Source organism: Balaenoptera borealis, assembly GCF_965194805.1.
Source record: "Balaenoptera borealis genome assembly, chromosome: 13".
Taxonomy (NCBI): Eukaryota; Metazoa; Chordata; class Mammalia; order Artiodactyla; family Balaenopteridae; genus Balaenoptera; species Balaenoptera borealis.
Genome location: NC_138870.1, coordinates 53,649,880 through 53,676,406, shown reverse-complemented (window position 1 = coordinate 53,676,406; position 26,527 = coordinate 53,649,880). Strand labels below are relative to the sequence as shown.

Genomic DNA, 26,527 nt, shown 5'->3' with positions numbered 1-26,527 from the left:
AAAAATAACCAGAAATGAGAGATGGTAAGTAACTAAACTTATTGTGATCATTTTGAAATGTATAGAAATATCGAATCACTATGTCATGTAACAGGAATTAGCAGTGTTGTAGGTCAAGCATACTTCAAAAACAAACTCATAGAGAAAGAGATCAGATTTGTGGTTCCCAGAGGCGGGGGGTTGCGGGGATGGGCAATTGGATGAGGGCAGTCGAAAGGGACGAACTCCCAGTCATAAGATGAATTAAGTACTAGGGATGTGATGTACAATGTGATAAATATAATGAGCACCGCTGTAGGTTACATATGAAGGTTAAGAGAGTAAATCCTAAGAGTTCTCATCACAAGGAAAAGCATTTTTTCTTCTATTTAATTTTGTATCCATATGAGATAATGGATGTTCACTAAACTTATTGTGATAGTCATTTCATGATGCGTGTAAGTCAAATCATTATGTGGTACACCTTAAACTTATATGGTGCTGTGTGTCAATAACTCGATAATTAGCTGGAAAAAAAAAATAACCAGAAAGAGAGACACACTAGGCTGATAATGAATACTAAGGTATAGAAACCATATACTTCACTTCAAAGCAAGCAGACCAGCAAAAGCATGACGGTTTTAACACCAGCCTGTGGAGTGTGTAAACCTAATGCCATCTCACATGACTACCGTGACTCGGAATGTGCAGGAGACAAGAGATGCGATGGCGCCAGTGGCTTAAAGAGCCACAGAACAAGCACTGGCCATTCTGAGGCACGTGGCAGGCTTCTGGCAGTTTTGACCTTACATGCTGACATCTTATATGGAATTCTATTTCAATCTGTGGTAAAAGATGGCTTAAATTTAGATACCGCAACAATTTCTTAAGAAATAAAAGTGTATAGGCATGAAAAATCAGGCTTCATTCATTCAACAAATAATAATTTTTGAGCACTTACTATATACTTGGCTAACTCCTAGCAGTTCTTCAGAATTCATTTTAAGACTTCCCCTGACGCTTTTGTTCAGTGGATCTCAATGGAAGTGGTACTGCCCCATAGAGGGCATTTCTGTAATATGGTGTACGTGTATGTGTATTTTTACATGTCAAAATAACCAGGTGGCATTATTAGCATTTGGTGGGCAGGGGCCAGAGATACTGGATACCTTACAAGTGTCCTGGATAATTTACATGCAATGAATTGTCCCATATCTCGTTCAACTTTTAAATGTCCTCCAGACATTTATGTAGGTGAAAATTTTTTTATAATAGTCTGAGTCTAGAACATAACTTTCTTATATATAAACACAAAATATTTTTTTCATGGTGTTTTCTAGGAATGAAACTATCATGTAAATTATACTCTGCTTTGATTAGAACTGTATGACTGAGGGTGGTCCACCATTTTAGAAAAATAGTAATTTTTTTCCATAATGGGAACACCATTATGGAAACTGAGTTGAGACTAATTAACTTAATAATACTCTTACATCAACGTATGTTTTTAATTGTACTTATGGTAAGTCTACATGTAGGTGAAAGCATCTCACTACTTCATTTGTCTTCTAATGTAGTTAAGCATTCTGAAATACATTTCTTTTAATACTAATCTTTTGTTTTTCCTTTACATTGTATTTAGGGCTTTATATGTTTAAAAAAAATTGGCACATCATCAGTTTTTCAGATAATAAAGGGGGAATTACAAAATATTTGTTTTAAAAAGGTGAGGTGTGCACCATCGATAGATGAATGGATAAGTGAAATGTGCTGTATACGTACAATGGATTATTACTGGGCCTTAAAAAGTAAGGAAATCTTGCCACATGCTACATTAAAGGCATTATGTTAAGTGAAATAAGCCTGTCACAAAAAGACAAATACTGCATGATGCCACTTACATGAGGTGGTCACATTCACAGAAGCAAAAAGTATTTAGAATGGTGGTGGCCAGGGCCTGGTGGGGAGGGGAAAAAGGGAGTTGTTCTTAGATGGGTATAGAGTTTTAGTTTTGCAGAATGAAAAAGTTCTGGAGATCAGTTACACAGCCATGTGAATACACTTTACTGACCTGTACACTTAGAAATGGTTAAGAGGGTCAGTTTTACATTATGGTTTTTTTTTTTAGAATTAATTAATTAATTAATTTATTTTTGGCTGGGTTGGGTCTTCGTTGTTGCGCGTGGGCTTTTCTCTAGTTGCAGCAAGCAGGGGCTACTCTTCACTGCGGTGCGCGGGCTTCTCATTGCAGTGGCTTCTCTTGTTGCAGAGCACGGGCTCTAGGCACGCCAGCTTCAGTAGTTGTAGCACCCGGGCTCAGTAGTTGTGGTGCACTGGGCTTAGCTGCTCCACAGACTGTGGGATCTTCCCAGACCAGGGATCGAACCTGTGTCCCCTGCATTGGCAGGCGGATTCTTAACCACTGCACCACCAGGGAAGCCCCACATTATGTTTTTTATACACCGCCCCTCCCACCCCCCAACACACACACATGGTGGAGTACTGTGTGAGATAGGGTGGGTGGAGAACCACTGCCCTGGTCTGATGGAAATACCTCTGCTCCATATTCCCAGGGCTTCTTTCACTCACCTGGAGCATTAGCCTGTGGCCCTGCACAGCAGCAACTGATTTCCATATCTGCCTCCCCCACTGAATTATAAGCACCTTCATGCAGCGGCTGACTGACCATTGATTTAACTCTGTGTCCATAACGCCTAGCATGGGAGCTGCCATACAGTAAGTGCTCTATAAAGGCTTGCTAAATGAATAAACGAAGATCCAGTGATCACATATGGATATGTAAATTTTTTTTAAAAAAGCTCTATCAGGGATTCCGCTGATTTGTTTACTAAAAGAAATTGCATGTTTTTGGTATGAACACCATGATGGCAGGCTTACTTGTCCTCATGGGAAAATCTGAAGATGAGATGGAAAGATAAATAAAGGACACAGCTGGAAGCCATATTGTGAGGATGACATCACTTTTCAAGTGATTATTTTCATATGTGATTTCCATTTGATGCTAAATATATGGATTTGTTTTTTACACCAAGTATTTGCCCCAGAGAGAACGTGCAGAGCCTGGTTTATCTGTCGAGTTTTTGTTTTTATGATTGATTTACAATGAAAGGATTTTGGTTCTAGAAGCAAAAGGGTTAAAACAGACCTTATTATACCTTCCCACCACTAAGCTCCTATTCCCTGTCTCTCCAACCTAAATGCTGTTCCACCTGCTTATTACAAGGAATGATGTTATGGATTATAGCCAAATATCACTGGTTCTAAATAGACCTCAAAGGACTCTGCATTGCACTTCAAATAAAAAAAAAACCCAAAAAGGTCAAAAGTCTTTTTGGTTTTTGCTGAAAAACTGTTGTACACTTAAAATTGGTTTAATTTTGTAAAAACACATTAAACTCTCCACACAATCTAATTTGCTATCCAAAATTCTTTCTGGTTAGGACAATGAAAATAGCTTGGAAATTTGTCATATCAAATGCAGGTTTCCTTGAGTGCTTTTTATTAAAAATAATCCATCTTCAATACTTCCCCATGTTTGTTTCATTAATTTCTCACTTTCTTTTTTGATCTATTCCGTTTTTAAGCTTCAGTGATACCTGGAAGACACTTTACTCAAATGGTGAACCCTGAATCTATTCACCTCCTTTTTCACTGGCCATACACATATTTTCTTCTTTTTTTTCCATTGAAGTATACTCGATTTACAATATTGTGTTAGTTTCAGGTGTACAGCACAGTGATTCAGTTTTTTTTTTTCCTGTCATACATATATTTTCTGATGGTCTGTGCTGTAAAAAGACCCAGAGGGAAATAAATGGTAGAACGATGGAAAAATCCATTAATACTGTTTTACTTTTACTTTGTCAATTCTTTTTTTTTTAAATTAATTAATTAATTTTATTTATTTATTTTTGGCTGTGTTGGGTCTTCGTTGCTGTGCATGGGCTTTCTCTAGTTGCGGCGAGCGGGGGCTACTCTTCATTGTGGTACACAGGCTTCTCATTGCGGTGGCTTCTCTTGTTGCAGAGCGCGGGCTCTAGAGCGCAGGCTCAGTAGTTGTGGCGCACAGGCTTAGCTGCTCCGCGGCATGTGGGATTTTCCTGGACCAGGGCTTGAACCCGTGTCCCCTGCATTGGCAGGCGGATTCTTAACCACTGCACCACCAGGGAAGCCCTACTTTGTCAATTCTGATCATTAGAAAAAAACTACAAGGCCCTCCTCTGCAGTCACTATTGGGAAGTGAAGACACACATGCATTCAGGAGTGACAGAGGAGCCAAACTTGCTGTTCTTCAAACAGCCAACCATCATTTTCTCACTTCATTTACTGAGTAATCCACCATTTCCTAAGTTGGAAGTGTCACTTTCATCATACACTAAAAATGTGTTTCAGGGCTCTCCATTCTGTTCCATCAATTTGTCTGTTTTAGTAGCTCTAGCATGCACTTAGGATCTGGTAGGGCTAGTCCCTCCTCATTCTTCTTTTTTAGAATTTTCCTGGCCATTCAGCAATGATGGGTTTGATTGTCCTGGGTCCTAAGTTTCTGCCGTGTCTTTGTTTAAATCACTGTGAACCTAATACACTTGGGTCCTTCCAGTATCACATGGCCTTAAATTAAAGAATGGGTTAATTTCTTTTCTGTTTTCTTTAGTTGATTCTATACAAAAGACATGGCTCCAGAAAGTAACTCCTGTACGCCTCCTTCATCACACACCGGTACTTACCACGCAATATTCTATTGAAAGCAGCCTACCTGAGCGATTGTCTCTGGGTCCAGTGGCTTGTGGTCGTTGAAGCCTGTGTATTGCCCTGATGATGTGGACCTTCTAATAGGAGGGCTGTCGATCTTCTTGAGGGAGTCGTGGCGGCTGATGTTGGTCAAGCTGCCGTGACCCGGCCGACGCCTCCTCTCGGGACTGTCATTATTGAGGCCACGGTTCTGCAGCAGGCCCCGGGGGTGACTGCCCAGGCTTGGGGACCCCAGGTCAATTGAGGAGTTGGAAAGACCATGTGGGGGATGGAGAGGGCAATGGCCATCACTGGTCCTGCCAGGACGCCTTACTGGAGGGGGTGGCTCTCCTCTTTTTCTTTGCCTAGACAGAGACAGAGAGCGAGAGAATAGGAGAGGTTATCACACGGGGTAATTCTGCAAGGCTGTGGATGCCATGGCTCCTCAGGGCCCCTGGAGAAGTGGAGGTTCAGGAGCCTGGTGACCACTCCACCTACCTGGCTAAATAGCCATCAGGATGACGGTCTGTTGGGGAGTTCATGTCCTTGGATGAAGACTTGTCTTCAGTCACTGGCCCACTGCTGGCCTCGCTGTCGGCCTTTTGGCTCAGAGTGTCTGAAAACGTATCATCCCTGAAACAATGAGAGTCAAGAGTGAGGGTCTTTTGCTAGATGAATGGGGACAAAAAAATAAGTGATGGCATTTATGTATGTAAGTCTTTCTCTTACTAACGTAACTTTTTTCTTTTCACCATAAGAATAACAACATTTCATGGCAGATAAATTGGAAAATTCCGAAATTCCGATAACAGTCGCCCATAATATAACGTAACATCCGGAGACAACTACTGTTCGAATTCTAGAAAATATCCTTCTATGCTTTTCTTCTCTGCCTGGGATACATATCTACAAGGATGTCCACAGGTATGTACAGTATTTATACTATAGATATTTATATGTTTATGTACTTTAGATATATATGACTGTATGTCTGCATACATACACACACATCATATTTCTTGCATTCTGAGAGACACATTTTTTTTAAAAAATTAATTAATTTATTTATTTTGGGGTGTGTTGGGTCTTCGTTTCTGTGCGAGGGCTTTCTCCAGTTGCGGTGAGTGGGGGCCACTCTTCATCGCGGTGCACGGGCCTTTCACCATCGCGGCCTCTCCCGTTGTGGAGCACAGGCTCCAGATGCGCAGGCTCAGTAGTTGTGGCTCACGGGCCTAGTTGCTCCACGGCATGTGGGATCCTCCCAGACCAGGGCTCGAACCCGTGTCCCCTGCATTGGCAGGCAGGTTCTCAACCACTGCGCCACCAGGGAAGCCCAGAGACACATTTTAACATTTTAAAACTTAGGCTGAATCAGTCACTGTATACATTTTATGTGGTATTTTTCTCTTTTCCTTGAAAAGCTGTTCATAAATTGGTGCTGCATTGTGAAATACTGTAAGTCACAAAATTAAGATTACACTGTACATGTTATTTTGTCACTTGTTTTTTTCACTTAAAATTATGACCAGATGGGAAGATGTCTCTTTAAGTATTTTTGAAAGTAGAGCTTTCTCATCAGCAAAATTAATAAAGAAGCCTGAAGATGATTCTCTTTAGACTTGAAGTCAGTATCCTCTCTCTTGGGAATTTGGAATTGAAACAGTAGACAGGCGCCAAGAGAACGGCCACCACTGTTTTTGGAATCAGCAGTGCCACTTTAGCTCCTAAAGCCATCCTCTGCACAGGGTATTTTTCTAAGAACCTGAATGCTTCAGAAGGTGTCTCTCACTAGTCCTTGCTCCAGACCTTCTAGGAGAGTTTGGGAAATGAGAAGCTGTTGGCCCTGAAGTACTGTTAGCAAAGACCCATTAGCAAGGGGAAGAACTGTGCCCAGCTCAGAAATTTTTGCTCTGTAATCCCTTCTGCTCTTTTCTCACGAGACCAAAGTCATTTTAAGAACAATAGCTGCTGGGCTTCCCTGGTGGCTCAGTGGTTAAGAATCCGCCTGCCAATGCAGGGGACAAGGGTTCAAGCCCTGGTCCGGGAAGATCCCACATGCCGCGGAGCAGCTAAGCCCATGCGCCACAACTACTGAGCCTGCTCTCTGGAGCCTGTGAGCCACAACTACTGAGCCCGTGTGCCACAACTACTGAAGCCCGCGCACCTAGAGCCCATGCTCCGCAGCAAGAGAAGCCACCGCAGTGAGAAGCCTGCGCACTGCAACTAAGAATAACCCCCGCTCGCCGAAACTAGAGAAAGCCCGCACACAGCAATGAAGTCCCAATGCAGCCAATAAATAAATAACTAAGCAAACAAACAAATAAATAAATTTATATATATAAAAAAAAAACAGTGGCTGGAGTCTTCTCTTGGGAGTGTCAGGTGATGGAAGCTGGGACTACTTACATATCCTGCACCACTATGTACTGGTGGGGCACAAGCCCGTCGATCCCGTTGTGTCTTCCTTCCCACCAGTCCTCGGATGCGCGGTGATACAGCAGCAGGGAAGCACCCTTCTTGAAGGACAATTCTCTGGCAGACCGCCCAACATAGTCAAACTTGGCTATTGCTTCTATTGGCTCACATTCTACAAAGAACACACCAGAAGATGGTGAGGGCCAGTGTTCTCAGGAAGGCATGATACACTAACTGAAAGGTCTATATGAGGCTTTAGAAATAAACAAAGTCATTTTAATATCCAGAATGAACAAGGTAATAAATAAATCATCAAGACAATGAGAAAATGATGCTGTTAAAAGAGATACAGGAAAATATTCTCTTGCTGTCATCAGTTTTTCAGGCAAAGAAAAACTGAACATTAGATCTTCGTTTCCACAGCCTCTTACTAGAAATACCATGACAGTCTAATAAAAAAATATTTAAAGCTTTGCAATATGATATATAAAATCTCTCCTTGGGTTGTAATATCCTCTGCAACAGCTCCAGTATTATCTTGACCAATATTATTTGATCAAGTTCCCTGGCAACATGTTAATACCATTTAGAACATGGAAGAATCACTCTCTCAGAACATTAAGAAGTTTATGCTTTATTTGCTCATTTAAAAAAAATCAAGTTTACAGAAATCACCACATTAAATACTATTTGAATACATTTAATTTCCTTATGTATATATTTTTTGGCACTATCAAATCTTGCAACTACTACCAACAGTAAAGACAACTTTATTTTTTCTAGTATCAAAAACAAATTCTGGATATCACCTGTGAAAAAAGCATACCTACTCAAACGACCAGATTCAAAAATTATATCTTCTAGAGATCAAAAAATATTCAAGGGAACAATGGTGAGTGAAAAAAGCCAACCTCAAAACGTTACATATTGCATGATTCCATTTATATGGCATGCTTGAAATGACATAATAATTGAGATGGAGAATAGATTTGTGGTTGCCAGAGGTTGGGGTGGGGGGGAAGTGACGGAAGGAAACAGCTAAGGCTATTAAAGGGTAGCACGAAGGATCCTTGTGATGGAACTGTTCTTAATCTTGACTGTGGTTGTGATCACACAAATCTACACGTGTGATAAAACTGTACAGAACTAAGTACACACATACACGAATGAGTGCATGTAAAACTGGTGAAATGTGAAAATGGTGGAGGGAGTATATCAATATCAGTTTCCTGCTTGTAATATTATACTACAGTTATGTAAAACGTTACCACTGGGGGAAACTGGGAGAAGGGTGTATGGCATCTTTCTGTTGCGTTTCTTACAACTGCATGTGAATCTACAATGACCTCAAAATTAAAAGTTGAAAAAAGCTATTAAGCTCTGGGCCTAGAATTGGAATTTCAGCTCTATTCTAATTCTGACCACAAATATTAAAGGCAAATAAGAGGACAAACTACTCAAAACAACTACAAGAGTTGCTTTTTGTGATCCAGCTTATTGCAAAAAGCCCTGAATTGGGGGCTTTATGATCCTACCTCCCCTCTCCCACTATCACCCCATCCTCATCCCTGCTACCAACAACAGGTGAGTAAACTGCTAATTAATAAGAAACAGAACAAAAAAGGGTCAGTACAAGTGGCATATGCTTAGAGAAATCTGTCTATGCAATGAACAATACCTCATTTGCTAAAAACTGAGCATGTATTACTTTCCAAATACTCTAGAATATATGCACACATAATAGATTAAAACCTGCCTGTCAAATATTTTGTAAGGAACTTTTATCTTCTATTTCCCTTGGTAACAAACCTTTCCATTTAAGAGTTTATTGCTTCCCAAAGTTTACTGCAATATCTTCAATATCTGTTGTACTTATATGAAATAACTGCACAAGAAATCCTTGGATAGCCAGCTAAACTTCTTTCTCACTTGATAAATTCCAACATCCTCTGGGATGGCAAGAGCATGAAAATCAACAAACATACTGAAAAAGCTTAGGGTTTACCTTATATGAAGGGCCTGGGTGAATTTCAGCTCTATATTTAAAATAAAGACCAAAAAAAAAGCCCCATCTTTTTGCTAGTGGATAATGTTTAAGGTGAATAATATTTCATATGGCAGAGCCACAACACTATGATCTGCACATAGTATACTTCTCAGCAAAGTAGGTGTAAAAATAATTTTAAAACAATAGTTTAAGTCCTTTAATAATTGATAACTTTTAGAACGTATGTTAACACTCCGATATTCCATCCTAAAATTATATTTTAATAAAACAATAAATAGCAGCTTTATTAAATATCCACAAGTCTGCTCGTAGAGGAGGAAACAGAACTTTTATTCAAGGAGACTGACTTTATAGTCTGTTCTAAACTTGCACGGAAAGAATAAATCCTGCTTGAACTGAAATGACAGATGCCAAATTTTTTACCCCAGTTCTCCCTGGGGAAGGGGTCCCCAACCCCCGGGCCACGGACCAGTACCTGTTAGGAACTGGGCAGCACAGCAGGAGGTGAGCGGCAGGCGAGCGAGCAAAGCTTCATCTGTATTTACATCTTCATCGCTCGTACTACCACCTGAGCTCCGCCTCCTGTCAGCATTATGGTGAGTTGTGTAATTATTTCATTATATATTATAATGTAGTAATACTAGAAATAAAGTGCACAATAAATGTAATGTGCTTGAAGCATCCTGAAACTATTCCCCCGCCCCCGGTCTGTGGAAAAATTGTCTACCACGAAACCGGTCCCTGGTGCCAAAAATGTTGGGAACCGCTGCCCTGGGGGACAGAAATAAACCTGTCTGTGGTATAGGGGACACAAATAAACATCCATGGAGGAGTGAAGTCATGCCAGTGAACTCATGCCAAAAAGAGCTTCATGATATGTAGTTTGCAAATTCTTATGTGACACACCCATATGTTTAAATTGTTTTACTGAAAAAAAGTGGAAGGATAACAGCATAACATAGCATACAACCTATGTACCTGTCAAAGGGAAAAGAAGAGAGAACTATTAATATTCTTTAATGCCATTCAGTCTTACACTGTCAACACTGGCCAAGGGCGATTTAAGACTATTTAATAGATATATACATATTTTATCATAATTTCATCATCATGCCCTCTATGCTCATTATCTCTTTTTGTTTTTTGAAACAACTAGCAACAAGATTATCAGACTCTGTTTATATAATTCAAATGTAAAGACGTTACAAAAGAATGACCAGATGAATCAGAAGTACACTTTACTGGTAATCCTACTACAGCAACTAGTAATTCTGAGCAATTTCATTATTTTGACTCTTTCTACTCCCATGAGAGAAATTTCACAGGCAAGTGTCAATCAATAAGCTATTTATACACATCTGAGTCTCATCATTGCAGAGCAAATCGATCTCAGGGCATGGAGACACACCATACCCCTTTCATATAGGGTCACACAGTCCTTTAAAGGTCCTGCAGAGACTTTGTAGAATGCTACTGCTACCAATAACAACATTAATAAGGGTGAACACGATAACTTCATTTTCCTACAAGGCAATTATAATTTTGTGCAAAGGGAAAGAAAATTCAACAAAGCTGATTTTCTGACTGCCTGGTGCTATCAAGTCTTATATTTCCATTTCTTGTAATTTTATACAAAGTGCTAGTACATCACACTACCCCTCTGGGACCTTGCTGTCCCTGACACTTTCTCTCCTAGATCTGTTACCCACTGCCCTTGCAGATGATGATTTTGTTCTGTGACAGCCTGTCTTTTGGAAACAAAAGCTACTCTCTCTAGTGATACCATGACAGAGAAAAGAAAATACAATACCTAGATGATCAAAAAGACAATCAATACTCTAGTTAATTTAGTTACAGGACTTTAGAGTCTGGCTGTGGGCAAGGGTATCTGTCCTTTGTAAGCAATACTTTTCTTTCCAGCAAAATCAGGTGAACATGATCAAAATATCTCAAACACAGAGCCCTCAGCAAAGCTGCTCTTTTGTAGCCAAGAGGTAAGAACAACTGACAGACAGATGGTGCGGTGGTGAGACTGATGCTTGGAAAGAGAGATGGCTGGGGCTTTGTCTTGGGCTTTTCCTGCCACTGGGGCAAGCAAGGAAACACTCAGAGAAGTCATCAGTGAAAAAGGAATGAATCACAAAGAAACACAGAAACTCAAGACAAAAGAATGGAGAGTGGCAGAAGGAGGGCTCAGAGACTTTCAAAAGCAATACCACAGAAATAGAAGCTCTCACTTTAAAGAGTTTCCTCTAACTTAAGTTCTAAAAATGTCAATTTATCCTACTTTTAAAAACACAGGGGCTTCCCTGGTGGCGCAGTTGAGAATCCACCTGCCAATGCAGGGGACACGGGTTCAAGCCCTGGTCCGGGAAGATCCCACATGCCGCGGAGCAACTAAGCCCGTGCGCCACAACTACTGAGCCTGCGCTCTAGAGCCCGTGAGCCACAACTACCAAGACTGCGTGCTGCAACTACTGAAGCCCGCATGCCTAGAGCCCGTGCTCCGCAGCAAGAGAAGCCACTGCAATGAGAAGCCCGTGCACTGCAACAAAGAGTAGCTCCCACTCTCCACAACTAGAGAAAGCCCGTGTGCAGCAACAAAGACCCAACACAGCCAAAAATAAATAAATAAACTAAATTAATATATATATTAAAAAAACACACAAAGAAACTTTTTTTTTTTTTTTTAAAGCAGAGGGTGGACCTAGACACCCTGATAACCCTCCTGCTGAAATCAACTAAAATTGCTGGATTAAAAAAAAAATCTTTGTAATCACATTAATTATGACCCTGAGAAATACTAACGACCAAAAACCTGATGAATGTGGGAACCCACCAAGGTAAACAGAACACTAGAATATGTTAAGTCAGAGTTCGCCTGGAGGGCATTTTCCCTGCCTGGTTAACTTAAACTTTATTTTGCACAAAAGACTAGGTCCAGGGGCTGCCCAGTGTGGAGAATCTAAGCCCCACAAAAGGATCAAACTCTCTGTGTCACAGTGGACTTCTAGTTCTGAAATCTTCCTCCCTTCTCACTCTCCATACTTCTCCATAGCTGTAACCACTCCAACTTTGGACTTAAGGAAATAATCTATCTCAAGCCTTGGGAAACAAATCACCTTAGAGAATCCCAACCACATTTCAGTCCTCTGGCAGGTTTGCAGTTTAAGTTCACACTACCTGGGTGGGCTGAAAAAATCTCAAACTAAAAATCTAATGTGGTCCCAAGCTGGTTATGCACCAGGCAGAAGTAAATGAAAACCCTCTCTGGAGGGACATATCTTCAACTCAACATAAAGGAATTCCATGAAGTTCTAAGAAATATGTAAAAAATTTATAAAACACACTGGAAGTAAGATTCAATGAGCAAAAGCCGACAAAAACAAATCCAGGAAGACTTCAGATATTAGCATGATTAGACACATAATCTAAAACAATGGAAAGGATTAATATTATAAGTAAAGAGCAAATGACCAAGTAGATATGAAAGTAAACTGAACAGAACTTGTAGAAAAAAAAATTAAAATAAAAACACAGTGAATGGGTTTAAAGCAGATTAGTCACAACTAAAGAGAGAATAAAAGGATTATGCATACAGCTAAAGAGGTACTAAGAAAAAACTGACAGCTAAAGTAATGTTAAACATTAAACTTCTTAAGAAGTTAGAAAGAGAAAAAAATGATCACTACAGAGAAAAGTATAAAAGTTTATTGGGAGACATTAAGTAACTAGAAAGGTGTTTGTGGATTGGAAGACTGAATATTATAAAAATATCAATTTTTTTCATATTAATATATGTAGGATCAGTGCAATTGCAGTCCAAACCTCAACAGGTTTTTAGGTTTTTTTCCTTGTTTGCTTGTTTCAAGAAATTGAAAAACTGAGTTTAAAATTTAAGTGAAAAAGGCCAAGAATTGTTAAGAGGAACAAATTCAGAGGTCTTGATTTGCCAAATATTAAGATTTATTAAAAGGTATCAAAATTGGGCTTCCCTGGTGGCGCAGTGGTTGAGAGTCTGCCTGCTAATGCAGGGGACACGGGTTCGAGCCCTGGTCTGGAGAAGATCCCACATGCCGCGGAGCGACTAGGCCCGTGAGCCACAACTGCTGAGCCTGCACATCTGGAGCCTGTGCTCCGCAACAAGAGAGGCCACGATAGTGGGAGACCCGCGCACCGCGATGAAGAGTGGCCCCCGCTTGCCGCAACTAGAGAGAGCCCTAGCACAGAAACGAAGACCCAACATAGCAATCAATCAATTAATAAATAAATCTTTAAAAAAAAAAAAAAAGGTATCAAAGTTAAGACAGGGGTGTAGAGTGGACCCATGGAAAAGAACAGAGCCCAGAAACGGACTCATGCAGAGATGACACTTGATTTATGATAAAGGTGTGGAGCAGTAGAGAAAGGACAATTAAGGCTGAGACAGTGGGGACAACTGTGCATCCATATGGAGAAAAAAAGGAACAAATCCCTACCTCACACCATACCTCCAAATAAATTCCTGGTAGAATTAAGACCTGTGTGTGAAAAACAAAACCTGAAAGGATTTAGCAGAGAATATGGAAGAACTTCTTCATTAACCTCAGGGCACAGGATTTCTTAAAGGAGATGCAAAGTGAAACAACCATGAAGGAAAAGATTGGTAAATTCAGCGCCTTTAAAATTAAGATTCTCTGTTTGGCAAAAGACACAATAAGCACATGAGAGACAAGCTACAGAGCAGAAGATATTTGCAAATCATATATCCAATAAAAGACCTGATCCAGACTCACAAAGAACTCTTATAAATAAGAAAAAAACAAAGCCAAACTAAACTAAGCAAAAAAAGCCCAGAGAAAATAATAGTGGGCAAGTAGGCCCTAAATGGGCAAAAGATAGGAATTTCACAAAGAAGAAATCTAAACATACAAAAATTAGTATATGTGTATTAACCATGTTTTTCATTTTCTGTAGTGTGACCTCTGAGGCCTTGCTGCCCCTGGAGGGACTGTCCCTCCCAGGGTTAGCCAATTCCTAGGGATGGTAAACAACTCACCTGGAATGTGCTTTTCAAATACAAACCAACCAATCCAGAGCCTATATCCCAACCACCTCCTCTCTGGGGCTCTCACACTTTGGGCCACTATCTGTCTGCCCCAATCACTTCAGAGCCAGGTACCAGACAACCAGAGACAGCCCCAGAGCCCACTGAAATTGTTCAAACTAGGCAATCCTAACCCTGCTTACCCTGCCTCTCGTGTTCCTTTCTGTGGAAACCACAATAAAAGCTCTTACCCAGTTGTTCCTCTCCCTCTGCCTCCTGACTGACCCTGGTGCTTTCCTTGGCCCCCTGAGGTGTGATGTGTCCCCTCCTCTTATCTGTTCAATGGCAATCATCTCCCAATCTTCTGGCCTTACCATACCTCAAATTTTCTATTAATACACTATATTTTAAAACAACATCTTCATCAGTAATCAGAGAAATGCAAATTAAAATCACAATGAGATGCCATTACACACTGACAATATTGGCAAAGATTACAATATTTTATAAAGTCAAGTGTTGGTACTTCCCTGGTGGTCCAGTGGTAAAGAGTCCACCTTCCAATGCAGGGGACACAGGTTTGATCCCTGGTCAGAGAACTAAGATCCCACATGCTGCGGGGCAACTAAGCCCATGGGCTACAACTAATGAGCTCATGCACCTCAATGAGAGAGTCCGTGTGCCACAAACTACAGAGCCCACGTGTTCTGGAGCCTGTGCGCCACAACTAGAGAGAGAAAACCTGCACGCCACAACTAGAGAGAAGCCCCAGTGCTGCAATGAAGAGACCACGTGCCGCAATGAAAGATCCCGTGTGCCTCAATGAAGATCCCGTGTGCCACAACTAAGACCCGACACAGCCAAAAAAAAATAAAGGAAAAAAAAAATCAAGTGTTGAGGACTATGTACAACTGAAAGGCTGTGACACTGCTGATGGGAGTGGATATCCTTACAACCATTTTCAAAAATAGTTCGGCAGTATGTAGTAAAGTTGAAGACATGCTACTCCTACGTGTGTGTATCCTAGAGAAACTCTACATTTGCAGTAGGATACATGTTCAAAATGTTCATAGGTGCACTGTTTTTAATGGCAAAAAAATAGAAAACACCTCACATATTCATCAATAATAAAATAAATACAATGGAATATAGGTAAATAAATGATTATAACTGCATGCAACAGTGGATGAATTTCAGAAACATAATACTGAGTAGAAAAAAATCATGAAAAATATATACATGATTCCATTTATGAAAAGTTCAAGAAAATAGAAAATGAAACAATAAATCACTTAAAAGTACAAACATATAGTGGTTACCCTGGAGGGGTAAAGAAGGCAATGGGTTCAGGAAAGTACAAAGGTAATGATACCTTTTTCTTAAACTTGGTGGTGGTTCCACAAGTGTTCATTGTAATGTTATTCTTCGCACTTTACACATATTTAGTAAGTATTCTTTTGTATCTACTGAATTCTTAATATAAGCAATTCTTAAAAAATGGATATAAAGACTAATTTTATAGTAGCATGGGCACAAGTGCATACCGTCTTCACTGGTGTGGGGCTCTGTACCAGCGTCCTGATCCACTTCCTCCAATGTACCGTGCTCACTGTACGGGCTGTCGCTGAGGAGCGGAAATAAAAACTCATATGAAGCCAAAGTGGAAAGCATTTCAAAGATGAACAATTGCTACTGAAAAAAAAAAAAAAGTAAGACTTTGGAATGGCAAAGGAGTTACTGGACAGCCTTTCAGCGGAATGCTGGAGCCTCTAGGATTCTCTAATCCTATGGGAGTGTATGTACCTTCGTATTTGACACATTACAACTCTGTAAAGACAAAATTAACTTGTAGGAAATTGATAGTATTACAAATAATTCTTATCCATAAAAATGAAAATTTGTTGAATTCTAGTGGAATATGGTTATTGCCCCATGGATACACCAGCTTTTGCAAATTCATTTCAATATTCCCGACTGCATAAAAATGGATGGCTCTTCGGTTTCTGCTTTGAATTGATTGTAGTATCTTTTTTATCTTTTCTAGACACATGTTCATTTTTGTATCTGAGAGTCAGATTTTATCCTTTAACATTGCCACTATCTCTTCTCAAATGTATGCTGATAAATGGAATGCATTGGTTACAAATACAAACCTGACATTACTGTAAAAGCCCATTTATATTGCTGGCATTGGGGGACAAAGATGACTACTATATTACTGACTTTCTGTTTAAAATGAGCGATACCCATAAAAAACACTATGTACGGGAGAAGGACATAATCAAGCACGTGTTACTGGCTGCAAGACTCTTTATTATGGGGCTTTTACCCTGTTTGTAAAAATGGAGCAACCACAAAAGTTCTAGAATACAACGCATCAAATAATATCAACCAGACATCCACATACTTGCTCTGTGATAAAATGAACAAGACAACAGAACTTACTGACATAGCCCTGAATATCTGGAAATACTAAACATGACTGACACTGGCCTTGAAGCAAATACAACTAGGAAAATAAAATTCTGAATCTCACCAGGGCTGAGTTTTATTCATTTATCTTCCCAGAGCCAAGCTTAGTCAGTATGTGCATGTAGTAAGTGCTCAAGTAAATATTTTAAAATTGAATTTCACATAAAATTGCTAGATATACTATAAAACTAGAATCTATCATGCTTTATTGTTAATTTAGCAGTACTTGTGGAAATAGTCAACTCTCAATTTTCTTAAGGCATAGGATCATCTGTGGTTTAAGAATATACTGTGGTTTAAGTAAAAAATAAGTGTACTCTGAATTATTTAGATCTTTCAGCTACTTATTCTACTTCTACTTAATCTCCAGGAAGGCAGTGGGAAACAAAGTGTCCTGAGGAGGGTCCAGAATGAAGGACTTAGACAAATTTATTTCCAGCTGCTCCTGAGTCTGAGCTGCATAAAGCAGTTTCCGAGGTAGGCTGGGAGGCAGCTGCTGAGTGGGAAGACTCGTGTGGACTTTGGAATCAGACAAGACTTGGGCTGCGTCCAGTAACCACTAGCCATTGGACAGGCTCCTTGGCCTCTCTTAACTTACTTGGTAGAGTGGTTGTGAGGAATAAAAGAGATCATATGCACTGAGAAGCTGGCACACGGTAGGGGCTCAAGGAATAAAAACCACTTTTATTGTATATGATTTCTTAGAAGCTAGCACTCATATATTGAAGAGTGAACATAAACATTTTAGGGTTCCTTACCTTTGGGATTGTTCAATTGACTATACCCCTCATTTTTATACTTCATTGGGAGGTGACTACACTGCCATATTAAAACATTTTTATCCCAACAATATAATAATAACTTTGCTCAAAGTGACCATAACTGGTTAGGATAACATTTATTGGTAAGAATGAAAATGAAAATAAGTAAGAATGAAAACACATTTGGTTGACAGTGCTCCTTTTAAATGAGAATTTTGAAATACTTTATATAGAATCAAAACTACTTAGGAATAAAAATGAAATCTGTCAATTCAATCAGTTATCTTTTCTTGATATAGGAGTAAAAATTAACACAGCTCTATATATCAAAACCATTCTCTACAAAAGTCATGATAGGATGGATATATCTATAAAGATGTCGTGCTTGGGGAAAAGAGAGGGATGAATATGAAATTCCATAATAAGGAGCCAGTGTTGTCATGGATTTTAGTATTCCAATGTATCTCAAGTGTTCTTGCTGCTGCTGCTTTTTTTTTTTTTAATTGGAAGCACTGGCAGCTTATAGTCAGTTCTTTTTCTTAATTAAGTTGATATCTGTACTTTCATAATTCTTCCAGGGGGAGAAGGACTAAAATTCTTGGACTTACCAATAGTCATCTCCAGCCATACATTTCTCATAAACAGGGCCATCCAGCTCTTTAGCATCTGGGAAGATAGTCTCATGGTGGATGATGATGGTTTTGACAATCTCATTCACATGAGCCTGGCAGGACACTTGATCCTGTATTTCTGGGACAGGCATCAGTGTGGGTCCAAAGCAAATGGCCAGGTTATAAGGGTCCATCATGTTCTCATCACTGTACTGTGAAAGACTACGAAAAGAAGCAAGAAAGGAGTTAACATGAGAAAAAAAGAAAATCAATGTTTAATAAGATACTTCCTATTCTAAAAATACCGATCTAAAAGATTTTATTTGGTTTTTATTATTAGAATAAAATGATATTCCATCCTACTTTAAGGGGGCTCAGCAAATTCCAAAGAAAGTAAAGTGACTTACAACCTTTCAACTTGGTAGAAACTGAAAGGGGAACATAAATCCTGTTTGCTTAAGTGGTATTTTTTAAAGCCACAAGGGAGTTTAAGATAACCTCTACTACAATGGAGAGAAGGATCAAGTAAATGAGTTTCATTTGTAAACATTATGGTCAGGCTGTAAATGCTGCTCAAGTAAATCTGGGAGGGGCAGCAATGATCTCTATAAAGCTTTATGGAGATCTTTAAAATTGTCCTCCAACTAACCAAAAACATTTCAGATTTCAGTTTTTTCCCATAAATCTTGAGGAGAGTCTGGAGGAAAACAAATCACCTTTTCTTTGTACCCACTGAGAGAAAGCAAGCAACTCCAGCCTTTGTAATTTGCTTTTGGGTAAGACTACCAACACTAGGTGACAACCAGTGTCATAAAACACACAAGTGCAAGAGAAGGGGAAAAGAATCCTCAATTCTTGCATTCCATTTAAAGCTGGTAAGCTACAAACTCTGAGGAGATTTCCAGTTGTCTAGTACTAATTTCTAAATTCAGTCCAATGGCTATTTGTGAGATATTTTCCACAGGTGACTGAAAATAAGCCAGCTCTTTACTGCTATGCCTCGTAACACATGGGAAAGGTGCTGTTCCAGGGAGAATCTAGAGAATCTATCTTTCACTGTATAGAATGTCAACGTTGAAAGGAAATGTAAAATCCAGGTGAACAGATGACAAATGGAAGGAGAAAAAAAGAGACTCTATATTTGTGAGATGTTGACAGACACAAAGAAACTGAGATACCATGTGACATGATACTTTACCCTGTTTTGGAAATAAGATAGCCTAGAAAGTGGAAAATACAAAAGCATGATTTCCACAGGTAACATATGTCTTTCCCTTCTGCCATCTCTCAAACATAAAATCTTAAACACAGTTCACAAATAACAGCCAATGATCATGTTACAGATCATCTTGAAAATGAATGCAGGAAGGAAAAGTGAGATTCAGAATAAGAATGGTCTAATTTTCAAAAGACCCACTTAAGCTCAGTGGGGAGAGTCACAGTCTTTCTGGGTCTTTAATTTTGTGCTGGCTTGAAGAGCAAAAACTTGACATAAAAATGTTACATACATGTTTTGATTTTACAATTAAAAGAGAATAGTTTCTTTTCCCCAAATTCCTGTCCCAAGCATCCTACCGTAGAGGCCGGGCCTTGCCTCTGCATGAAGGCAGATGCAGGGAACCAAGGGGCATCTTTGGGCAGAAATGCTGGAAGCAATGCCAACCGTCTGACTAATGGCACGGTGGCCATTCTGTTGAGATACACGGTGAATTAGATTCAGGTTTTGAGAACTTTCTTGATTCATGGTCAGTCTGCTTTCCTAATCCATTGTGGTCCATTCGTTCACAGTTGGTTTCGTTCAGGTGTGTCAGGAAAATTTGGTAGGGACAGCGTGGAGAGGACCAGCAGGAATGCAAGGTGCTCCATGTTGGGGAAGGAGAGGCACATGCAATTAAAGGTGAAGATGGCAAACCTTCAGATTTTTACAACTGCCTGGGTGACTAGGCTTATTTAAAGGTAAAAATTTACAGGATGTATTTAACCTAAAATAGTTTATACCCATCTCTCTAGATACTGCTCATTTCCAGGGGGTGACTTCTGTACAAATGTCATTTGCGAATGCTTTAGCTCCACTCTGTATAGTTCCTTGCCAGCATTTCCCTATTTTAGGATACTTGGCTTGCAGGGGGTCAGCCTGAATGGGTATGACTTCAGGAAGAGTTAGCAGGGTTGTAATAATTCCCCATGGCTTTTAAGAACTTAAAACTTCCAGTGAAATAGAGAAGAGAGAATATCCTAATTTTAAGAAGGGAGAATTCATGCTAGAGTGAGAAAGCACTTCCCCAAGCTTACTCTGCCTGGATTTTTAATTTCCAATTATTTAACTGAAACGCTGAAGTGCAAGGGGGCTCTTAGATAGGACCCGGGGAAGATGTTCTTATAATGGAGCCCATGTATCTACAAGTGACACAACCGAAAATCAAGTTGCCTAAATTAAAAGAGTAAAGTTTCCTTGAAAATAATGCAGTGATTTTTAAGATTTCTGTTACATTGTTTTAGAGAATGTTTTAGAAATATCATCTTTTTGACAAAGTCTCATTATACTGAATTTGCAGAAAATTCTTTTTTGGATTTGTGTATAAATCTCACCTACATTTTCCCTCCTTCCCTGACTACAACTTTAAAAATCACAGAAATTTTCTGCAGTGAGCAGGTGGTTTACATCATTTTAACAAAAACATTTATGACATTGGCTTTGGATGGAAGTTGGAAAAACACATATTTCACTGAAAAGTGCTCTTTTTAGTAATACTTGTATATTTTTGCAATTATGGCCACAGTTTCTGCATCTGGTGACAAGGCTTATTTAAGGTAGGTCACACAATGACTTTGATCTGCTGAGGAAAAATGCACCTTCAGTCTCTATTCAATCATTTTCCTCTTCAGCTCTGCTGATAAATGGAACCCAATGTACATGTTACAGAATCCAAGAACAAAGAACTCAGAGGGGTGCAAATGGAATTAAGATGAGCATTTTGGCAGAGAATTATGGTACTTACTGATTGAGGAAGGCAAAGAGGTACCTCATCACTATAAGGACCGACCTGGGCAAGGTCAGGAGGAGTTTGCGGATGTGAAGCGCCCTCTCATAGAGATTATCTATTCCTATAGACAGAAGAGCACATGGTCAGGATGCTTTCACTGGCCACATTTAAAGCAGAACACTCTGGCACCCAAATTTCAGGTACATATCTGAACATAAGCAATACTTTGCCTTTGGGTGAGATGCAGTCGTAACCAATAAAGCAAATAAGTGATCAGCTTGGGTGTACCACCATTTCCGAGTGCGTCTCCTCTGACCCATCACTGTTTTCTGATTTCCATCGTCTTGGCCTTTAGCAACTTAGAGTCTTCTGAATTTAAAAATCATTTTTCACTTGCTGCTATTTCTACATTTTGCATCTGATATGGTTTAAACTCCTTTTTGCTGCATGTTAACTCAGGTAACTTTTTTGGGATGTGACACCTCTCCCTCTCCATGATTCATTAATTCATCATGTATTTGTCCTTTACTATTATTCAGGCAATGTGCCAGGTTTTGAATCTCCTCTTCCTCAAAACTATCCGAATATTTTACTTATATGACCTTTTACCTTGTATTATATTATTTCATCAATTTTAAAAATAAATATTTTAGGAGAGCCTACTAGGTTTCAAGCACTAAGTTAGGCATTAGAAATACATTAGTGGGACTTCCCTGGTGGCACAGTGGTTGAGAATCTGCCTGCCAATGCAGGGGACACAGGTTCGAGCCCTGGTCTGGGAAGATCCCACATGCAGCGGAGCAACTAGGCCCGTGAGCCACAATTACTGAGCCTGCGCGTCTGGAGCCTGTGCTCCGCAATGGGAGAGGCCACGATAGTGAGAGGTCCGCGCACCGCGATGAAGAGTGGCCCCCGCTTGCCGCAACTAGAGAAAGCCCTCGCACAGAAACGAAGACCCAACACAGCCATAAATAAATAAATAAATAAAATTTAAAACTGAAAAAAAACAAAAAAAAACATTAGTGATATGATTCCTGCTCTCACAGAACTTTTGCCCTGGTGTTTATAGTTATATATTTCCTTATCCTGTTTTCCCTGTGGGATGGTGAGCTCCCTGAACAGAAGGTGACCTTGGACTTCCTAGTATTATTTTACCTCTTTATTAGGACTAAAAATTCTCCAGAGCTTCTCAATACTAAAGTGTTGTGAATAACAGCAAAAAGGTTAGTGCTAATAATCCATCTTCTGTATACTGGTCTACATTTTACAACGCATTTTCACATTTGTTATCTAATTTAATGCAGAAAACAATACTGTGGAGTAGGCAGGGCCGGCACTAGCATCGCCGTTCAATGGATTAGCAAAATGAGCACTGGGTAAGTGGCTTACCCAAGGTCAGCTGGCTAGAAAGGTGGAACTAGAATTAGAAACTGTTTTCTATTTCATAAGTCTGGCTATCTTTCTTGGATTTCAAAGTACCTTTATAAGGTATAACTTTTTAAAAATATTAATTATTTATTTTTGGCTGCGTTGGGTCTTCGTTGCTGCACGCAGGCTTTCTCTAGTTGCGGCGAGCGGGGGCTACTCCTTGTTGCGGTGCACAGGCTTCTCATTGCAGTGGCTCCTCTTGTTGTGGAGCATGGGCTCTAGGCGCACAGGCTTCAGTAGTTGTGGCTCCCGGGATCTAGAGCGCAGGCTCAGTAGTTGTGGCGCACGGGCTTAGTTGCTCCGCGGCATGTGGGATCTTCCTGGACCAGGGATTGAACCCGTGTCCCCTGCACTGGCAGGTGGATTATTAACCACTGTGCCACCAGGGAAGTTCCTATAAAGTATAACTTTGAAGATATCCAATAAGCATACATTTGAGAAAAATATTTCAGAGACTATTTTAAAAACATTTTGAAGCTTACTATGATTTCATATTACTACACTGTTCTTAATTGCTCTTGAGATAATCATATATCCTACTTGAAAATCTCAGGCCTTAGCTTCTACCACTACAGCCAATTGATTCTCCTCCCACTTCTCAGGTTTTTGGACCCTCTCCCATCCATGAATGTGGTTATCCTTTAAGGATCTCTACTTGGTTCTCTTCCATGGCAACCTCATCCAGTTTCAAGGTTAGGACCATCACGTCTATGAAGATGGTATCTTTGCTTCATTTTTCTCCCTTGTCTGGGACATAAGTCCTGTTGTTTTTACCACTGGATATCTCACTGCTAACTTCCTAACTGAAGTCTTTATTATTTCTAACTTGAACCATCATAATACTCTCCTAACTCAAGTTTCCCTTTCTAATTCCTCTTAAACCAGCAGTTCTTAACCTTGACTTGGAATCACTTGGGAAGATTTTATTAAAAGGCTGATGCCTGAGATTCTTTTATGTGGCCAAGGTTGAGAACCACTGCCTGAATTACTCATGCCAAGCCTCATTTCCCTGGAATCTTGAGTGCTGACTTCAGCTGCTTTCCACTTATTATCAAACCACCATGTTAATAAGGTATTTTATTTTCCACAGGTGAAAAGATGGGGAAAAAAATATTAGGAATATTCTCACTTAACCACTGAGGAGTTTGTAAAATAACAGTTTATCAGGATTCCTGGGAAAAATCACTTTCATTCCCAACTTTGAGTATGCCGTAGCTGGAACTGTAGCTAACACCTTTGAGAAAATGGATTTCAGAAACTCTCAAAAAGAATGTAAGTCAACACTCTATGACATAAATCACAGTAAGATCCTTTCTGACCCACCTCCTAGAGAAATGGAAATAAAAACAAAAATAAACAAATGGGACCTAATGAAACTTAAAAGCTTCTGCACAGCAAAGGAAACCATAAACAAGATGAAAAGACATCCCTCAGAATGGGAGAAAATATTTGCAAATGAAGCAACTGACAAAGGATTAATCTCCAAAAGATACAAGCAGCTCATGCAGCTCAATATCAAAAAACAAACAACCCAATCCAAAAATGGGCAGAAGACCTATTCTCCAAAGAAGATGTACAGATTGCCAACAAACACATGAAAGAATGCTCAACGTCACTAATCATTAGAGAAATGCAAATCAAACCTACAGTGAGGTATCACCTCACACCAGTCAGAATGGCCATCATTAAAAAATCTATAAACAATAAATGCTGGAGAGGGTGTGGAGAAAAGGGAACCTCTTGCACTGTTGGTGGGAATGTAAATTGATACAGCCACTATGGAGAACAGTATGGAGGTTCCTTAAAAAACTAAAATTAGAACTACCATATGACCCAGCAATCCCACTACTGGGCATATACCCTGAGAAAACCATAATTCAAAAAGAGTCATGTACCACAATGTTCATTGCAGCACTATTTACAACAGCCAGAACATGGAAGCAACCTAAGTGTCCATCAACAGATGAATGGATAAAGAACATGTGGCACATATATACAGTGGAATATTACTCAGCCATAAAAAGAAATGAAATTGAGTTATTTGTAGTGAGGTGGATGGACCTAGAGTCTGTCATACAGAGTAAAGTAAGTCAGAAAGAGGAAAACAAATACTGTATGCTAACACATATATATGGAATCTAAAAAAAAAATGGTTCTGAAGAACCTAGGGGCAGAACAGGAATAAAGACGCAGGTATAGAGAATGGACTTGAGGACACAGGGATGGGGAAGGGTAAGCTAGGATGAAGTGAGAGAGTGGCATGGACGTATACACTCTACCAAATGTAAAATAGCTAGTGGGAAGCAGCCACATAGCACAGGGAGATCAGCTCAGTCCTTTGTGACCACCTAGAGGGGTGGGATAGGGAGGGTGGGAGGGAGACGCAAGAGGGAGGGGATATGGGGATATATGTATATGTATAGCTGATTCACTTTGTTATTCAGCAGAAACTAACACACCATTGTAAAGAAATTATACTCCAATAAAGATGTTAAAAAAAAAAGCATAAAAAAAAAGAATGTAAGTCAAACACAAGGACCTACTGTAGAGCATAGGGAACTATATTCAATATCTTGTAAGAAACCATAATGGAAAGGAATCTGAAAAAAAATATAACTGAATCACTTTGCTGTACACCTGAAACTAATGCAATATTGTAAATGAACTATACTTCGATAAAAAATAAAAAATAAAAGAGAAAAAAGAATGTAAGTCAAACATTATCATTCAATGAATATTTTTGTAACACAAGTTTTCAACATAAACTTATAACTAATAATAGTGTAATTTCAGTAATATTGAAGTAAAACATCTATATTCTGCTTTTTTACTTGTAAAGTATTTCAAAATGGAAAAAATTACAATACTACAAACAAGGTAAGTCAGTGTCACATCTATCAAGTATAAGTACTTTGTTTAATATACTTTCCAGACAATGGTCTTGACTTTTTTCTGAAAAAGGGGAAAAAGAGGCTTTAAAAGAAGTTGTTAAACAGGTGCATAAATTTACTAAGGTCACAAGAACTCAGTAATCAAGTTATCAACATTTCCACCTAATTCAGCCTCAAGAATGTCAGTAGGACCAAAACATGTCCCAGGGCAATTGGTTTATCTTTCATGACAACTTCATGGGACACTTGAAGAACCCACATTGTACAGAGAGGGAAGATGAAATACCTACAGATGATTTGCAAGGCATTGAGAGTTTGGTGGAGTGAATTTTGCATCTATAAATGCTATATAGGTTTAGGCATAGTTGGATTATTGTTTCATATCTGAAATTAACTGGTTAAAAGTTTATTATCTAAGATAACTGACTTTTTAAAAAAGTATGACTGTTGTTGCTGCTTTAAGTTAAAGATAAAAAGATGATTTAGCATACTTGTATATAGAAAGACTATCTCAAAAAACAAATGAAAACTCTCAAAGGCGAAATTATACAGATTATGACCCATTATTAAAAGTAAACATTGAGATTATCATCTATTCCTTTGGTCATTAAAAAAACTGTTTGCATAAATAATTTTATATCATACCTCAAGCCAAACAATTACAACGTTTAATATATATCTGTAAATATTAAATTGTAAAAAGGAACTGTCCCATTAATGGGCCCCCTGATTGGCAATACCCTTTACTCTCTTCCTACCACATATAAAGTCATTTAGGGGTTGTGATTAAGAACAAAGTAGCAAAAAACTTTTACTATTGTTTACAGAAGATCTGGAGTGTTTCAAGAGTTAAGTCTATTGATTCTCCAACTACCCCTCAGTTTAAGGTTAAGGTCAACTATCAGGGAGAGGGTTTTAGCATCTTAAAGCTAGTTTTGGGGTCCTAGAGTTAAAGCACAAAAGGAAAGGAAAGAATGCAAAAGGAACCACTCAATGTAGTATTGATCTTTAATATTTGTCAAATTCCATAGGGGGCCTGTCATTTTTAGGCTAGAAGAGAACACAGGTATTACTTCCAGGAGGCTTCATCTTAATTCAAGATCCTATTGTTTCTATTTCTGAGTTCTAAACTCAGTTCCCTGTTCCTTAAAGGAAGTTTTTTTTTTTTTTACTTAAAAGTTTTTTTTTTTTTTTTTATATTGG

At 39.2% G+C, this 26,527-nt stretch overlaps 1 protein-coding gene and 1 long non-coding RNA gene across 3 annotated transcripts in view; one reads left to right on the top strand and one right to left on the bottom strand.

The window, feature by feature from the left end:
- Positions 1 to 26,527, bottom strand: part of SRGAP1 (SLIT-ROBO Rho GTPase activating protein 1) — a 274,797-nt gene that overhangs the window by 5,864 nt on the left and 242,406 nt on the right. For both annotated transcript variants that reach the window (XM_082351200.1, XM_082351201.1), the window contains exons 16-21: positions 21,021 to 21,126; positions 18,019 to 18,243; positions 15,722 to 15,801; positions 7,135 to 7,315; positions 5,227 to 5,361; positions 4,754 to 5,093 (exon numbers count right to left, since the gene is read on the bottom strand). In XM_082351200.1, the coding sequence (XP_082207326.1) occupies positions 4,754 to 5,093; positions 5,227 to 5,361; positions 7,135 to 7,315; positions 15,722 to 15,801; positions 18,019 to 18,243; positions 21,021 to 21,126 (1,067 nt within the window). The remainder of the gene's footprint in view (positions 1 to 4,753; positions 5,094 to 5,226; positions 5,362 to 7,134; positions 7,316 to 15,721; positions 15,802 to 18,018; positions 18,244 to 21,020; positions 21,127 to 26,527) is intronic.
- LOC309609596 lies at positions 8 to 25,907 on the top strand. Its single transcript, XR_014233500.1, has 7 exons — positions 8 to 2,715; positions 4,652 to 4,716; positions 5,487 to 5,652; positions 7,927 to 11,994; positions 17,020 to 17,126; positions 19,810 to 19,977; positions 23,036 to 25,907. It is a non-coding gene; the product is annotated as an uncharacterized lncRNA (long non-coding RNA).